The sequence below is a fragment of the Leptodactylus fuscus genome, chromosome 6 (assembly GCF_031893055.1).
Source record: "Leptodactylus fuscus isolate aLepFus1 chromosome 6, aLepFus1.hap2, whole genome shotgun sequence".
In the NCBI taxonomy this organism is placed as follows: Eukaryota; Metazoa; Chordata; class Amphibia; order Anura; family Leptodactylidae; genus Leptodactylus; species Leptodactylus fuscus.
The window spans coordinates 173532373-173551471 of NC_134270.1; the positions used below are offsets into that span (position 1 = coordinate 173532373).

General features: G+C 47.1%; 1 protein-coding gene across 1 annotated transcript in view; it reads right to left on the reverse strand.

Moving 5' to 3' along the window:
* Positions 1 to 928: 928 nt before the first annotated feature.
* LOC142209024 (phospholipase A2 inhibitor and Ly6/PLAUR domain-containing protein-like) overlaps positions 929 to 19099 on the reverse strand; it is a 51106-nt gene continuing 32935 nt past the window's right edge. The window contains exons 2-5 of the mRNA XM_075277959.1: positions 7199 to 7312; positions 6220 to 6372; positions 4902 to 5042; positions 929 to 1122 (exon numbers count right to left, since the gene is read on the reverse strand). Of these exons, the coding sequence (XP_075134060.1) occupies positions 929 to 1122; positions 4902 to 5042; positions 6220 to 6372; positions 7199 to 7312 (602 nt within the window). The remainder of the gene's footprint in view (positions 1123 to 4901; positions 5043 to 6219; positions 6373 to 7198; positions 7313 to 19099) is intronic.

Consider the following 19099-nt stretch of genomic DNA (forward strand, 5'->3'; position numbering starts at 1 on the left):
CTGTGACGTCACATGACCGCTGAGGCCAATCAGTGGCCTATGGAAAAGACCCCGAGACGTGAAACTTCTGTGTCTTTTGCTGATTGGCCACTCATTGGCCTCAGCAGTCATTTGCAGCGGGGACATCAGCCAGAAAAAATATTGGAGCCGTAGGAACGGGCCACGCCAGAGACACTAGAGCACCAGGGACAGGTGAGAGGTTTTTTTTTTTTTACCTCCCTCTGTCTAATTTAAATATATAAAATATCCTGGACGACCCCTTTAAGGAGGGTATACGCATGAGGAGAAGCTTTGTGTCCATAGATTTGGGTGGTCTGGTCCTAGATAATGAAGGAGAGTGAAAATGTACTAAAATGTGATAGAATGTACCGATAGGACACATCCGATGGTAGGGCGGAAGGGCCACAGCTGATCTTTTCTTAAACAAGGACCTGCGAGTCTTTAGATCTGTCTAAAATGTAAAATTTAATGAATAGTAGAACGTGGAAAGATAAAAACTAAAAGGTTAGTGTCACCCATGTCACTGTTTTTGTTTAGAGATTTCATCCGAAAGTTGCCATCCCCTTTAATTATCACCAAAGAAATCTTAGTTTATGATTTACCATAGTCATAGGTACAGTCATAGATTTTTTATTTATTTATTTTTTTTTTGGGGGGGGAGTTTTTGAAATTTAAAAACAATGGTTGCGAGAGAAGGGCGTTGCGTAAATCATGACGTATCAATACAAGCAGATAACAAAGCAAATGTAAAAGAGAATACAAAACAATAGACTCATGAAACATCTAATCTAGAACTTCTGTACTTGGATATTTTCAGCCAATGTTTATTAGAATGGAAACCTGACGATGGAAGGAACAATATACAGCGATAATATTCTTTCCTGAAAAGATTTCTCACTTAGGTTGACTTCATTCACCTAAGGTCGTGTTAGAAGAAGAATTTCAGCAGTAGAAGACACACCATGGCTGGAGTCAGGACGACTTTATGGGCGCTGAGGCCTCCGCTGGTGCAGGTAAACTTTATATCGACTGATAATCCGTCAATTTTTTCGGACAGGCCGCCAAGGTCACAGATAGATTTTGTTGCGCACCCTCGAATGGCTGTTGAGAGTGAGAAGGATCCTGCAAAGATACACATGAGACATATAATTTACCACAATTTAAGGCCTAATATATGCAGATTGACTAACACAGGCACTAGGAATGGCGGGGCCTCAATGCGAACATTTGACATGGGCTCCCCCTTCCCGATCTGACAAGCTTTTCCCCCGGGTACTTGTACAACCCACATTCCTGCACACAGTTTTCTGCCCCATAGTGGCTCCTGCACACAGTATTATGCCCCATAGTGGCCCCTGCACACAGTATTATGCCCCATAGTGGCCCCTGCACACAGTATTATGTCCCATAGTGGCTCCTGCACAAACTATTATGCCCCATAGTGGCCCCTGCACACAGTATTATGCCCATAGTGGTCCCTGAACACAGTATTATGTCTCATAGTGACCCCTGCACACAATATTATCCCCCATAGTGGCCCCTGCACACAGTATTATGCCCCATAGTGGCCCCTGCACACAGTATTATCCCCCATAGTGACCCCTGCACACAGTATTATGCCCCATAGTGGCCCCTGCACACAGTATTATGCCCATAGTGGTCCCTGAACACAGTATTATGCCCCATAGTGGCCCCTGCACACAGTATTATGCCCCATAGTGGCCTCTGCACAAACTATTATCCCCCATAGTGGCCCCTACACACAGTATTATACCCCATAGTGGCCCCTGCACACAGTATTATGCCCCATAGTGGCCCCTGCACACAGTATTATCCCCCATAGTGGCCCCTGCACACAGTATTATACCCCATAGTGACCCCTGCACACAGTATTATACCCCATAGTGGCCCCTGTACACAGTATTATCCCCCATAGTGGCCCCTGCACACAGTTTTATGCCCCATAGTGGCCCCTACACACAATATTATGCCCCATAGTGGCCCCTGCATACAGTATTGTACCCCATAGTGGCCCCTGCACACAGTATTATGCTCCATTGTGGACCACCCATGGAGAAGATACAAACTTAAAGAAAAACAATAGTTACTTACCTCTCCTGGGCTCCGGCACACTCCCCACCGATGTCGGCCATCTTCAATGATGGATTAGACGTCACGTGAGCCAGACCTGCGTCACGATGCAAGCCCAGCCCATATGATGTCTGAGACGTCTTCAAATAGGCCTAAAGTCTTCCAGAGCGCAGGAGAGGTAAGTAACAGCTTTTTTTTTATGTTCCCTCATCTCTCCTAACCCTCCGATCATTATACTCAGTAGTCTGAAAAGTTTGTGTTTGTGAGGGTCACGGGCCCGCAGCCTCACTTACCAATCTCTCTGCTGCTCACCACCACCTCCGTATAAATGGAAGCACAGGCGGCCATGAGGAGGAGCAAGGTTCGGTAAGTAAATAGGGCCTATCACCGTCCCAGATAACGGCCTATTAAAAGAAAAATGGCCTAATGTCCTGGGCCCTGTGGCAGCTGCAGTTACGCCCATGATAGGCACTGATCAGTGGCGTAACTACCACCATAGCAGCAGAGGCAGCTGCCACAGGGCCCGAGACATTAGGGGCCCGGTGACAGCTACCTCTGCTACCCCCGCTCTTATCACAGACAAACTGTTGTAACTGCGATAAGAGCGGGGAAAGAGTGTAGGACCTTGTGTGACGTCAGCCGTCACATGACTAGATGGGCGTGTCTATGGCTCCTGGAAGAGAAGGAGAGATGTGCTGCTAGGTACTGAAGGGGAGGGGGGAGGGAGATGCAGGATGGAGAGTGTCTGTGTGTGTGAAAGTGTGTGTGAGTGAGATCTGTGTATTAGGAGGAGAGGTCTGTGTACTGAGATCTGTGTATTAGGAGGAGAGGTCTGTGAGTGATATCTGTGTATTAGGAGGAGAGGTCTGTGTGCTGAGATCTGTGTATTAGGAGGAGAGGTCTGTGAGTGATATCTGTGTATTAGGAGGAGAGGTCTGTGTACTGAGATCTGTGTATTAGGAGGAGAGGTCTGTGAGTGATATCTGTGTATTAGGAGGAGAGGTCTGTGTACTGAGATCTGTGTATTAGAAGGAGAGGTCTGTGAGTGATATCTGTGTATTAGGAGGAGAGGTCTGTGAGTGATATCTGTGTATTAGGAGGAGAGGTCTGTGAGTGATATCTGTGTATTAGGAGGAGAGGTCTGTGATTGATATCTGTGTATTAGGAGGAGAGGTCTGTGTACTGAGATCTGTGTATTAGGAGGAGAGGTCTGTGAGTGATATCTGTGTATTAGGAGGAGAGGTCTGTGTACTGAGATCTGTGTATTAGGAGGAGAGGTCTGTGAGTGATATCTGTGTATTAGGAGGAGAGGTCTGTGTACTGAGATCTGTGTATTAGAAGGAGAGGTCTGTGAGTGATATCTGTGTATTAGGAGGAGAGGTCTGTGAGTGATATCTGTGTATTAGGAGGAGAGGTCTGTGAGTGATATCTGTGTATTAGGAGGAGAGGTCTGTGATTGATATCTGTGTATTAGGAGGAGAGGTCTGTGTACTAATATCTGTGTATTAGGAGGAGAGGTCTGTGTACTGAGATCTGTGTATTAGGAGGAGGGGGAGGTCAGTGTCCTGATATCTGTGTATTAGGAGGGGGAGGTCAGTGTCAGTAGCTGGATCAGTACTCTACACATTGTTTGTATTCAGACTTGCCTGCAATTGCTGTTACTAATGACTGTCTAATAGTAGTCAGGGGGCGCTCTGTGTATTGTATTGTATTGTACTGAAGGGGAGGGGGATGTGAGATGCAGAATGGAGAGTGTGTGTCTGTGTGAGTGTGTATGCATGTGTGGTGAGGAGCAACAGTAACCTAGGGGCAGAGATGGAGGGGAGGACATGAAAATGGGGGTAGAGATGAGGGGTGCATGAAACTGGGGGCAGATGGAGGGAGGACATGAAACTGGGGGCAGATGGAGGGAGGACATGAAATGTCATGTGACATCCGTGCATTATTAAAGATGGCCAACACCACCAAAGACTGCAGCGGAGCCGGCGACAGGTAAGTAACTTTTTTTTTTTATGTCTGTATCTCCCCTCGGTCTCCGATTGTTATACTCTGGGGTCTGAAAATACCCCAGACTATAATAATTGTTCATGGGTGTTCATTATGGGGCATAATCCTGTGTGCAGGGGCCACTGTGGGACATAATAGAGCGCGCAGGAATGCCGGGAGGGGGGGGGGGGGGTCAGTCAAGGTCTTTGGTGTCGGTCACGAACGGGGGGGGCCCCATGTCAAAAGTTCGCCACGGGGCCCCGCCATTCCTAGTTACGCCACTGGCACTGATCTTCATAGCCATAGTGACCCGTCTCAATATCCAGGTCATTAACTATGAGTTATTCTGTTTTCTTCTGATTTTTATTCAAATTTTACACAACATTTTACACAAAGGCCTTATCAAATAGTTTATAACTCTAAGGTCTTGTGCACATGACTGTACTTCCTATTTATTTCAACACACAACCGCAATTTTTGTACTCGAGAAACACAAATGAAGAAGCAAGTCCCATTTTTATTACCTTCCCCCCCAGTGTTTAACTGCACGCTAGCATTTTAGCTCACTTTCTGGCATGTTGCAAAAGATCATAAGTTCTGATGTTCTGATATTAAAATAGAATAAACAACATCTCAAAAACAGAAGTGAATGCAGACATTATTGCAACATTGTATCTTTCCATAAGCTCGGAGATAAAATACATTTCTCCATCTCTAAGATGTTAGAGACCGAATATTTCTAGAACATTTCTAACCTTTGTTTAAATTTGTTTTAAAATTAATCCATTCAGAGTGAAGTATAAAAAAGAACCAGTTCTGTGTACCTGTTACTTTATTTGTCTGGAGAAGACACATATTCTCATCCCCTGTACAACGCATAGTATCTGATGTGTAGCACCAGGTAGAGTCAGAGGACATGCAGGATCGGCAGACCACTCCATTGGGGTTAGAACTTTTTGTTGGTACTACAAGAAGAAGGAAAGGGAAGTAAAAAGAGGTCCGGTTTTCATAACCTGTACACCACAATGTTTATCATTTATGTCCCTACTGTGTGAAGAATGTTCATCATTAGGGTTGAGCCGATCTTGAGATTTCAGGATCGATATTAAAATCCGATTTCCGATCATTTTCCAGCCGATCCCGATTGCTCAACCCTACTCAATGCTTCTCTATGGGAAAAGTCACTTTTAGGGTTGAGCCAATCTTGAGATTTCAAAATCCGATTTCGATCCCGATCGCGATCGTGACATTTGCTCCATCACCGATCGGGAGCCGATCTTTTCCAATCCCAATCACTCAACCCTAATCAATGCTTCTCTATGGGAAAAGTCACTTTTGGGGTTGAGCCAATCTTGAGATTTCAAAATCCGATTTGCTATCATTTTCTAACTGATCCTGATCGTGAAATTTGCTCGATCGCTGATCGGGATCCAATCTCTTCCAATCCCAATCGCTCAACTCTACTCAATGCTTCAAAATCCAATTTTGATCCCAATCACTCAACCCTATTCATCATTCTATAAGGGCCCCTTCACATGGCATAAGCACTCGGCTCATTCCGAGCTGTACATGCAAGCACTTCTAAACCCGGCTTTACGAGCGCTCCCATTGAAGTGAATGGGAAGTGTTTAGAAGCGCTCGCGTGTACGGCTCAGACTGAGCCCAGCGCTTATGCTGTGTGAAGGGGCCCTAACATTGACAAACAAATGTAAGACACTTTTCTGATGGAGACTCAAAGTACAGGGAGCTATGGGGATTATGGACGTTAGTGGCTGTTATACAGGCTGTTAGCAGATCAATGATTGCCGTGGTTATGTGTCATACTATAGTATCATGGCTCAGGGGTAAGAGCTATAATGCCAATATGCTGGTTACTTGTAAACAATTACTGTGCAACCCCTTTAACCTCTTCCTGACATCCACCATACTAGTACGGCAGATGGCGGGTGTTTAAAGATGGCGACCACTCAGGAGCCAGGGAACCGACAACCCGACAACCAGAAGCCTCCAACTTCCTCCGTGTGAATGCCCCCTAATGGCGCAACACTATTACTATTGAAGGTGCAATTATGTGGAATCTAATTTTTCTGCTAATAAACTTAAAACAACAAATGTAGCAAAAGGTAAAACTGAACGACTTACAAGCAGGAATTTCAGGAGTACAATGATCGGTGTTACAACATGAAGTGACTATCACCAAATGTCCCCGGATATGTCTTTGCTGGAGGCTTAGGGTGCCCTTGAAGTTACATTCAGTTGAAAGAACGCATGTCCTGTGCAAGCTCCGAACTCCGCCTAGTAATAAACATAAAGACATTTTCTTACAAAATCATTAAAGTCATTCTCCATTTTGAACAAATTTGGCAAAATTCCTTGAAAAGCAGCAGATCAAAAAAATGAGTGTTGGTGTAAGGGCGGCATAGACACACGTGGACAAAATTGTTGGTCCCCCCAGTTTAATGAAAGAAAAACTCACAATGGTCACAGAAATAACTGGAATCTGACAAAAGGAATAATAAGTAAAAAATTTCTATGAAAAAGAACAAACGGACGGATTAAACTACCCCCCCCCCCCCGTTTTAAAATAAAACCCTAAAAAAGAATGTGATCTACTTACGCATTGTGCACACTGGGCGGGCATTCAGGATGCACCGTCTTCTTCATCCACGCCTCTTCTTCCTCCGATGTCCTCCGGTCCTGTCTTCCTCCAGCGCTCGCGAACGACACTGATATAAAAAAAATGGCCTGGGCGCCTGCACAGTAGCCGTAGTAGAAGCCGCATGCTACTGCGCAAGCGCCCAGGCCATTTTTTTTTTATATCAGTGTTGTTCGCGAGCGCTGGAGGAAGACAGGACCGGAGGACATCGGAGGAAGAAGAGGCGTGGATGAAGAAGAAGACACACCCAGTGTGCATGATCTGTAAGTAGATCACATTCTTTTTTAGGGTTTTTTTTTAAACGGGGGGGGGGGGGGTAGTTTAATATAACTTTTACGGTGCCTGAATAGCCTTTTTAAAGGCTTCATGCATATGTGGGGCTCTATCAGCATGATTTTGCTGATAGAGCCCCTTTAAATAAAACTAAAATCCCTCTTGAAGATGATATATAATCCTATAACTCACCTATAGAGGCTTCTGTATACCTGGATCCACACACAGAGTCTGAGGGACAAGTCACACTGCTGCCATAACAAGATGAGGTTTCAGATCTACACTCCGGACACGAGAGAGCGGCACCTAAACAGACATCAGAGAGGCGGCACATTCATCAACTGATGTGGAAGAAGTAATCTTGCACGGTGAACAAAAAGGAAGGTAAAACCTGCCCTATAGTGACTTATTGTACTAGTAATAATAATAATAATAATAATAATAATAATAATAATAATAATGTAAAGAGTATAATAATAACATAAAATAGTATAATAGAATAAAATAATATAACAAAATAAATTATGATAATGTAATATTAAAGAATAAGAATAATAGTAGTAGTAATAATAATAATAATAATAATAATAATAATAATAATAATAACAATGTAAAAAGAATAATAATAATTACATAAAATAGTATAATATAATAAAATAACAAATTATGATAATATAATAATAATAATAATAATAATAATAATAATAATAATAATATAAAAAGTCTAATAATATAAAAAGTACAATAATAACAAAATAATATGATAAAATAACAAATTATGATAATATAATATTAAATAATAATAATAATAATAATAATAATAATAATAATAATATAAAAAGTCTAATAATATAAAAAGTACGATAATAACAAAATAATATGATAAAATAACAAATTATGATAATGTATTAACGAAGTACATTAATAGGAATAATAACAATAATATAAAAAGTATAATAAAATAAAAAAGTATAACAATAACAACATAATAATAATAATATAATAATAATAACAAATCCATAAAAAATTAAAGAAAAGAAAAAGGCAAATAATTTACCTGGACCGAATAACTTACCTGTAGCTACAAGAGCTGAGAGAAGGCTCAGAATTACCATCTGGAAAGTCATTGTTCAACTCTTGAAGACTGGTGGTAACGTCTGATGTAAACCCTGGCTGGGGAGGTCAATTTATAGATTTATGGGGGGTGGGACATGGGAGGATCCATTAAAGGAAATGAAAATCTGTTCATCACAAAATGAAAATAATCAAGGGGTTAATCTATAAAGATAATTGGAATTTGCCGTTTTTGGTATTGTAACGCGGGCACATTTTAAACTATGAAACTTTATATAACAAATCTAAACGGTAAGAGGAGAATCTCATGATCTCTATCCAATGAGGCACAAAAACAAGAATAATTGACTTATGTGATTTTCAAAAACATGTTTTTGAAGCCTTTTTGCTGCAGATTTTTTTAATGCCATGTGTGGGTCCCATCCACTTTGCAGGTATTATAGAATACAGCGGTTTTCACACCTCGAGGTGCGTTGTCTGAAGCGAATCCCTCCATATCGCTTCTTATAGTCAGTTGTTTGATGACTTTGTGGTTACAAGTAGAGATGAGCGAACAGTGTTCTATCAAACTCATGTTCGATCGGATATTAGGCTGTTCGGCATGTTCGAATCGAATCGAACACCGCGTGGTAAAGTGCGCCATTACTCGATTCCCCTCCCACCTTCCCTGGCGCCTTTTTTGCTCCAATAACAGCGCAGGGTAGGTGGGACAGGAACTACGACACCGGTGACGTTGAAAAAAGTAGGCAAAACCCATTGGCTGCCGAAAACATGTGACCTCTAATTTAAAAGAACAGCGCCGCCCAGGTTCGCGTCATTCTGAGCTTGCAATTCACCGAGGACGGAGGTTTCCGTCCAGCTAGCTAGGGCTTAGATTCTGGGTAGGCAGGGACAGGCTAGGATAGGAAGGAGAAGACAACCAACAGCTCTTATAAGAGCTAAATTCCAGGGAGAAGCTTGTCAGTGTAACGTGGCACTGACGGGCTCAATCGCCGCAACCCAGCTTTCCCAGGATCCTGAATGGAATACACTGTCAGTGTATTCCCGTATACCCGATATATACCCCCGATACCCGTTCCAACGGTGTGCCCCCCCACCTTCACCCCAGAAATACCCTGCAAGTCCCCTAGCAATAGAATTGGGGCTATATACACCCACAATTTTTACTACTGCCATATAGTGCCATTGTCTGACTGGGAATTCAAAGAATATATTGGGGTTACATATACCCTCATTTCTTGCTACTGCCATATAGTGCCAGTTTCTGACTGGTAATTCAAAGAATATATTGGGGTTACGTGCACCCACAATTTTTACTACTGGTATACAGTGCCATTGTCTGACTGGGAATTCAAAGAATATATTGGGAATACAAATACCCTCATTTCTTGCTACTGCCATATAGTGCCAGTGTCTGACTGGGAATTCAAAGAATATATTGGGGTTACGTGCACCCACAATTTTTACTACTGGTATACAGTGCCATTGTCTGACTGGGAATTCAAAGAATATATTGGAAATACAAATACCCTCATTTCTTGCTACTGCCATATAGTGCCAGTGTCTGACTGGGAATTCAAAGAATATATTGGGGTTACGTGCACCCACAATTTTTACTACTGGTATACAGTGCCATTGTCTGACTGGGAATTCAAAGAATATATTGGGAATACAAATACCCTCATTTCTTGCTACTGCCATATAGTGCCAGTTTCTGACTGGTAATTCAAAGAATATATTGGGGTTACGTGCACCCACAATTTTTACTACTGGTATACAGTGCCATTGTCTGACTGGGAATTCAAAGAATATATTGGGAATACAAATACCCTCATTTCTTGCTACTGCCATATAGTGCCAGTTTCTGACTGGTAATTCAAAGAATATATTGGGGTTACGTGCACCCACAATTTTTACTACTGGTATACAGTGCCATTGTCTGACTGGGAATTCAAAGAATATATTGGGGTTATAAATACCCTCATTTCTTGCTACTGCCATATAGTGCCAGTTTCTGACTGGTAATTCAAAGAATATATTGGGGTTACGTGCACCCACAATTTTTACTACTGGTATACAGTGCCATTGTCTGACTGGGAATTCAAAGAATATATTGGGAATACAAATACCCTCATTTCTTGCTACTGCCATATAGTGCCAGTTTCTGACTGGTAATTCAAAGAATATATTGGGGTTACGTGCACCCACAATTTTTACTACTGGTATACAGTGCCATTGTCTGACTGGGAATTCAAAGAATATATTGGGGTTATAAATACCCTCATTTCTTGCTACTGCCATATAGTGCCAGTTTCTGACTGGTAATTCAAAGAATATATTGGGGTTACGTGCACCCACAATTTTTACTACTGGTATACAGTGCCAATTTCTAACTAGGAATTCAAAATGCGCAAGGCTCCCGGAAAGGGACGTGGACGAGGCCGTGGGCGAGGTCGGGGGAATGGTTCTGGGGAGCAAGGTAGCAGTGAAGCCACAGGGCGTCCCGTGCCTACTCCTGTGGGGCAGCAAGCATTGCGCCACTCCACAGTGCCAGGGTTGCTTGCCACATTAACTAAACTGCAGGGTACAAACCTTAGTAGGCCCGAGAACCAGGAACAGGTCTTGCAATGGCTGTCAGAGAACGCTTACAGCACATTGTCCAGCAGCCAGTCAGACTCTGCCTCCTCTCCTCCTATTACCCAACAGTCTTGTCTTCCTTCCTCCCAAAATTCCGAAGCTTTACAGAACAATAACCCAAACTGTCCCTGCTCCCCAGAGCTGTTCTCCGCTCCTTTCATTGTCCCTCAACCTGCCTCTCCACGTCACGATTCCACGAACCTAACAGAGGAGCATCTGTGTCCAGATGCTCAAACACTAGAGTCTCCTCCATCTCCGTTCGATTTGGTGGTGGATGACCAGCAACCCACCCTCATCGACGATGATGTGACGCAGTTGCCGTCAGGGCATCCAGTTGACCGGCGCATTGTGCGGGAGGAGGAGATGAGACAGGAGTTGGAAGAGGAAGTGGTGGATGATGAGGACACTGACCCGACCTGGACAGGGGGGATGTCAAGCGGGGAAAGTAGTGTGGATGTTGAGGCAGGTGCAGCACCAAAAAGGGTAGCTAGAGGCAGAGGCAGAGGTCAGCAGCTTAGGCGAAGCCAGGCCACACCCGGAATCTCCCAAGATGTTCCAGTTCGTACCCAGCCCCGAAAAACTCCCACCTCGAGGGCACGTTTCTCGAAGGTGTGGAGTTTTTTCAAGGAATGCGCCGAGGACAGATATAGTGTTGTCTGCACAATTTGCCTCTCGAAATTGATTAGGGGCTCTGAGAAGAGCAACCTGTCCACCACTTCAATGCGCCGTCATTTGGAATCCAAGCACTGGAATCAGTGGCAGGCAGCAACGGCAGGACAAAGGCTGCCTGCCGTTCACGCCACTGCCACTGCCTCTGCCACTGCCTCTGCCTCTGCCACTGCCACTGCTGACTGTGCTGGCGATGCACTCCAGAGGACGAGCCAGGACACCACTTCATCTGCCTCCGCCACTTTGTTGACTTCTCCCTCATCCTCCCCTGTTCCTGTCTTATCTCCTTCTCCTGCACCATCAAAGGCACCATCAGGCGCTTCTTTACAACAACCCACCATCTCTCAGACATTGGAGCGGCGGCAGAAATACACTGCTAACCACCCACACGCGCAAGCCTTGAACGCCAACATCGCTAAACTGCTGGCCCAGGAGATGTTGGCGTTCCGGCTTGTTGAAACTCCCGCCTTCCTGGACCTGATGGCAACTGCGGCACCTCGCTATGCCGTCCCTAGCCGTCACTACTTCTCCCGGTGTGCCGTCCCCGCCTTGCACCAGCACGTGTCACTCAACATCAGGCGGGCCCTTAGTTCCGCGCTTTGCACAAAGGTCCACTTGACCACCGACGCGTGGACAAGTGCATACGGACAGGGACGCTACATTTCACTGACGGCACACTGGGTGAATGTAGTTGAGGCTGGGACTGCTTCCCAAACTGGCCCGGTGTACCTCGTCTCCCCGCCTAACATTCCTGGCAGGGACACGAGAAGAACACCCCCCTCCTCCTCCTCCTCTACCGCCTCCTCCTCCGCCACCGCCTCCTCCTCCGCCACCGCCTCCTCCTCCGCTGTTAGATTGACCCCAGCTACGAGTTGGAAACGTTGCAGCACTGGCGTTGGTAGACGTCAGCAGGCTGTGCTGAAGCTGATCAGCTTGAGGGACAGACAGCACACTGCCTCCGAGGTGAGGGATGCCCTCCTCGATGAGACGGCAATATGGTTTGAGCCGCTGCACCTGGGCCCAGGCATGGTCGTTTGTGATAACGGCCGGAACCTGGTAGCAGCTCTGGAGCTTGCCGGACTCCAACATGTTCCATGCCTGGCCCACGTCTTCAACCTAGTGGTGCAACGTTTCCTAAAGAGCTACCCCAATGTTCCAGAGCTACTGGTGAAAGTGCGGCGCATGTGCGCCCACTTTCGCAAGTCGACAGTAGCCGCTGCTAGCTTAAAATCTCTCCAGCAACGCCTGCATGTGCCACAACACCGGCTTTTGTGCGACGTCCCCACACGCTGGAACTCAACGTTTCAGATGTTGAATAGAGTGGTTGAGCAGCAGAGACCTTTGATGGAATACCAGCTACAAAACCCTAGGGTGCCACAAAGTCAGCTGCCTCAGTTTCACATCCATGAGTGGCCATGGATGAGAGACCTTTGTGACATCCTACGGGTCTTTGAGGAGTCCACAAGGAGGGTGAGCTCTGAGGATGCGATGGTGAGCCTTACAATCCCGCTCTTGTGTGTTCTGAGAGAATCCCTGATTGACATCAGGGATAACTCAGATCACACAGAGGAGTTAGGGATAGCATCCGATCCGTCACAGCTGGAGAGTAGGTCCACACATCTGTCCGCTTCACTGCGTTTAATGGAGGAGGAGGAGGAGGAGGAGGAGGAGGAAGAAGAGTTGTCCGATGATGTGATGGTGATACAGGAGGCTTCCGGGCAACTTCGAATCGTCCCATTGTTGCAGCGCGGATGGGTAGACATGGAGGATGAGGAGGAAATGGAGATTGAACTTTCCGGTGGGGCCAGAGGAGTCATGCCAACTAACACTGTGGCAGACATGGCTGAGTTCATGTTGGGGTGCTTTACAACCGACAAGCGTATTGTCAAAATCATGGAGGACAACCAGTACTGGATCTTTGCTATCCTTGACCCCCGGTATAAAAACAACATCTCGTCTTTTATTCCGGTAGAGGGGAGGGCCAATCGCATCAATGCTTGCCACAGGCAATTGGTGCAGAATATGATGGAGATGTTTCCAGCATGTGACGTTGGCGGCAGGGAGGGCAGTTCCTCCAGTAGGCAACCAAGTTCTCACCGGTCCACACAAACGAGGGGCACACTGTCTAAGGTCTGGGACACCTTGATGGCACCCCCTCGCCAAAGTGCCGCCACGGAGGGTCCTAGTGTCACCAGGCGTGAGAAGTATAGGCGCATGTTGCGGGAATACCTTTCCGACCACAGCCCTGTCCTCTCCGACCCCTCTGCGCCCTACACGTATTGGGTGTCGAAGTTGGACCTGTGGCTTGAACTTGCCCTATATGCCTTGGAGGTGCTGTCCTGTCCTGCCGCCAGCGTCCTATCTGAGAGGGTGTTCAGTGCAGCCGGTGGCATCATCACTGACAAGCGCACCCGTCTGTCAGCTGAGAGTGCCGACCGGCTCACTTTGATAAAAATGAACCACCACTGGATAGAGCCTTCATTTTTGTGCCCACCTGTGTAAAGCACCCCAACATGAAACTCCATGTCTGTACTCAACCTCTCCAATTCCTCCGCATCCTCATACTCATCCACCATAAGCGTTGCACAATTCTGCTAATACTAGGCTCCCTCCAACATGATTTCCCCCAACTCTGCTGGTTAGAGGCTCCCTCCACCCTGATTTCCACCAACTCTGCTGGTTAGAGGCTCCCTCCACCCTGCTTTCCCACAACTCTGCTGGTTAGAGGCTCCTTCCACCATGAATTTGCCCAAACTGGGCTGTTTAGAGGCTCCCTCCACCATGAATTGGTCCAAACTGGGCTGGTTAGAGGCTCCCTCCACCATTAATTGGTCCAAACTGGGCTGGTTAGAGGCTCCCTCCACCATGAATTTGCCCAAACTGGGCTGTTTAGAGGCTCCCTCCACCATGAATTTGCCCAAACTGGGCTGTTTAGAGGCTCCCTCCACCATGAATTGGTCCAAACTGGGTTTTTTAGAGGCTCCCTCCACCATGAATTTGCCCAAACTGGGCTGGTTAGAGGCTCCCTCCACCATGAATTGGTCCAAACTGGGCTGGTTAGAGGCTCCGTCCACCATTAATTGGTACAAACTGGGCTGTTTAGAGGCTCCCTCCACCATGAATTTGCCCAAACTGGGCTGGTTAGAGGCTCCCTCCACCATGAATTTGCCCAAACTGGGCTGTTTAGAGGCTCCCTCCACCATGAATTGGTCCAAACTGGGGTTTTTAGGGGCTCCCTCCACCATGAATTTCCCAAAACTTGGCTGTTTAGAGGCTCCCTCCACCATTAATTGGTCCAAACTGGGCTGGTTAGAGGCTCCCTCCACCATGAATTTCCCAAAACTTGGCTGTTTAGAGGCTCCCTCCACCATTAATTGGTCCAAACTGGGCTGGTTAGAGGCTCCCTCCACCATGAATTTGCCCAAACTGGGCTGTTTAGAGGCTCCCTCCACCATGAATTGGTCCAAACTGGGTTTTTTAGAGGCTCCCTCCACCATGAATTGGTCCAAACTGGGCTGTTTAGAGGCTCCCTCCACCATGAATTTGCCCAAACTGGGCTGTTTAGAGGCTCCCTCCACCATGAATTTGCCCAAACTGGGCTGGTTAGAGGCTCCCTCCACCATGAATTGGTCCAAACTGGGGTTTTTAGAGGCTCCCTCCACCATGAATTTGCCCAAACTGGGCTGTTTAGAGGCTCCCTCCACCATGAATTGGTCCAAACTGGGTTTTTTAGAGGCTCCCTCCACCATGAATTGGTCCAAACTTGGCTGTTTAGAGGCTCCCTCCACCATTAATTGGTCCAAACTGGGCTGGTTAGAGGCTCCCTCCACCATGAATTGGTCCAAACTGGGTTTTTTAGAGGCTCCCTCCACCATGAATTTGCCCAAACTGGGCTGTTTAGAGGCTCCCTCCACCATGAATTGGTCCAAACTGGGGTTTTTAGGGGCTCCCTCCACCATGAATTTCCCAAAACTTGGCTGTTTAGAGGCTCCCTCCACCATTAATTGGTCCAAACTGGGCTGGTTAGAGGCTCCCTCCACCATGAATTTGCCCAAACTGGGCTGTTTAGAGGCTCCCTCCACCATGAATTGGTCCAAACTGGGTTTTTTAGAGGCTCCCTTCACCATGAATTGGTCCAAACTGGGCTGTTTAGAGGCTCCCTCCACCATGAATTTGCCCAAACTGGGCTGTTTAGAGGCTCCCTCCACCATGAATTTGCCCAAACTGGGCTGGTTGGAGGCTCCCTCCACCATGAATTGGTCCAAGCTGGGTTTTTTAGAGGCTCCCTCCACCATGAATTTGCCCAAACTGGGCTGGTTAGAGGCTCCCTCCACCATGAATTGAACCAAACTGGGGTTTTTAGAGGCTCCCTCCACCATGAATTTGCCCAAACTGGGCTGGTTAGAGGCTCCCTCCACCATGAATTGGTCCAAACTGGGTTTTTTAGAGGCTCCCTCCACCATGAATTGGTCCAAACTTGGCTGTTTAGAGGCTCCCTCCACCATTAATTGGTCCAAACTGGGCTGGTTAGAGGCTCCCTCCACCATGAATTGGTCCAAACTGGGTTTTTTAGAGGCTCCCTCCACCATGAATTTGCCCAAACTGGGCTGGTTAGAGGCTCCCTCCACCATGAATTGGTCCAAACTGGGTTTTTTAGAGGCTCCCTCCACCATGAATTGGTCCAAACTTGGCTGTTTAGAGGCTCCCTCCACCATTAATTGGTCCAAACTGGGCTGGTTAGAGGCTCCCTCCACCATGAATTTGCCCAAACTGGGCTGTTTAGAGGCTCCCTCCACCATGAATTTCCCAAAACTTGGCTGTTTAGAGGCTCCCTCCACCATTAATTGGTCCAAACTGGGCTGGTTAGAGGCTCCCTCCACCATGAATTTGCCCAAAGTGGGCTGTTTAGAGGCTCCCTCCACCATGAATTGGTCCAAACTGGGTTTTTTAGAGGCTCCCTCCACCATGAATTGGTCCAAACTGGGCTGTTTAGAGGCTCCCTCCACCATGAATTTGCCCAAACTGGGCTGTTTAGAGGCTCCCTCCACCATGAATTTGCCCAAACTGGGCTGGTTAGAGGCTCCCTCCACCATGAATTGGTCCAAACTGGGTTTTTTAGAGGCTCCCTCCACCATGAATTTGCCCAAACTGGGCTGGTTAGAGGCTCCCTCCACCATGAATTGGTCCAAACTGGGGTTTTTAGAGGCTCCCTCCACCATGAATTTGCCCAAACTGGGCTGGTTAGAGGCTCCCTCCACCATGAATTGGTCCAAACTGGGTTTTTTAGAGGCTCCCTCCACCATGAATTGGTCCAAACTTGGCTGTTTAGAGGCTCCCTCCACCATTAATTGGTCCAAACTGGGCTGGTTAGAGGCTCCCTCCACCATGAATTGGTCCAAACTGGGTTTTTTAGAGGCTCCCTCCACCATGAATTTGCCCAAACTGGGCTGTTTAGAGGCTCCCTCCACCATGAATTGGTCCAAACTGGGGTTTTTAGGGGCTCCCTCCACCATGAATTTCCCAAAACTTGGCTGTTTAGAGGCTCCCTCCACCATTAATTGGTCCAAACTGGGCTGGTTAGAGGCTCCCTCCACCATGAATTTGCCCAAACTGGGCTGTTTAGAGGCTCCCTCCACCATGAATTGGTCCAAACTGGGTTTTTTAGAGGCTCCCTCCACCATGAATTGGTCCAAACTGGGCTGTTTAGAGGCTCCCTCCACCATGAATTTGCCCAAACTGGGCTGTTTAGAGGCTCCCTCCACCATGAATTTGCCCAAACTGGGCTGGTTAGAGGCTCCCTCCACCATGAATTGGTCCAAGCTGGGTTTTTTAGAGGCTCCCTCCACCATGAATTTGCCCAAACTGGGCTGGTTAGAGGCTCCCTCCACCATTAATTGGTCCAAACTGGGCTGGTTAGAGGCTCCCTCCACCATTAATTGGTCCAAACTGGGCTGTTTAGAGGCTCCCTCCACCATGAATTTGCCCAAACTGGGCTGTTTAGAGGCTCCCTCCACCATGAATTGGTCCAAACTGGGGTTTTTAGGGGCTCCCTCCACCATGAATTTCCCAAAACTTGGCTGTTTAGAGGCTCCCTCCACCATGAATTGGTCCAAACTGGGGTTTTTAGAGGCTCCCTCCACCATGAATTTGCCCAAACTGGGCTGTTTAGAGGCTCCCTCCACCATGAATTGGTCCAAATTGGGGTTTTTAGAGGCTCCCTCCACCATGAATTGGTCCAAACTGGGCTGTTTAGAGGCTCCCTCCACCATGAATTTGCCCAAACTGGGCTGTTTAGAGGCTCCCTCCACCATGAATTTGCCCAAACTGGGCTGGTTAGAGGCTCCCTCCACCATGAATTGGTCCAAGCTGGGTTTTTTAGAGGCTCCCTCCACCATGAATTTGCCCAAACTGGGCTGGTTAGAGGCTCCCTCCACCATGAATTGGTCCAAACTGGGCTGGTTAGAGGCTCCCTCCACCATGAATTGGTCCAAGCTGGGTTTTTTAGAGGCTCCCTCCACCATGAATTTGCCCAAACTGGGCTGGTTAGAGGCTCCCTCCACCATTAATTGGTCCAAACTGGGCTGGTTAGAGGCTCCCTCCACCATGAATTTGCCCAAACTGGGCTGTTTAGAGGCTCCCTCCACCATGAATTTCCCAAAACTTGGCTGTTTAGAGGCTCCCTCCACCATTAATTGGTCCAAACTGGGCTGGTTAGAGGCTCCCTCCACCATGAATTTGCCCAAACTGGGCTGTTTAGAGGCTCCCTCCACCATGAATTGGTCCAAACTGGGTTTTTTAGAGGCTCCCTCCACCATGAATTGGTCCAAACTGGGCTGTTTAGAGGCTCCCTCCACCATGAATTTGCCCAAACTGGGCTGTTTAGAGGCTCCCTCCACCATGAATTTGCCCAAACTGGGCTGGTTAGAGGCTCCCTCCACCATGAATTGGTCCAAACTGGGTTTTTTAGAGGCTCCCTCCACCATGAATTTGCCCAAACTGGGCTGGTTAGAGGCTCCCTCCACCATGAATTGGTCCAAACTGGGCTGTTTAGAGGCTCCCTCCACCATGAATTTGCCCAAACTGGGCTGGTTAGAGGCTCCCTCCACCATGAATTGGTCCAAACTGGGTTTTTTAGAGGCTCCCTCCACCATGAATTGGTCCAAACTTGGCTGTTTAGAGGCTCCCTCCACCATTAATTGGTCCAAACTGGGCTGGTTAGAGGCTCCCTCCACCATGAATTGGTCCAAACTGGGTTTTTTAGAGGCTCCCTCCACCATGAATTTGCCCAAACTGGGCTGTTTAGAGGCTCCCTCCACCATGAATTGGTCCAAACTGGGGTTTTTAGGGGCTCCCTCCACCATGAATTTCCCAAAACTTGGCTGTTTAGAGGCTCCCTCCACCATTAATTGGTCCAAACTGGGCTGGTTAGAGGCTCCCTCCACCATGAATTTGCCCAAACTGGGCTGTTTAGAGGCTCCCTCCACCATGAATTGGTCCAAACTGGGTTTTTTAGAGGCTCCCTCCACCATGAATTGGTCCAAACTGGGCTGTTTAGAGGCTCCCTCCACCATGAATTTGCCCAAACTGGGCTGTTTAGAGGCTCCCTCCACCATGAATTTGCCCAAACTGGGCTGGTTAGAGGCTCCCTCCACCATGAATTGGTCCAAGATGGGTTTTTTAGAGGCTCCCTCCACCATGAATTTGCCCAAACTG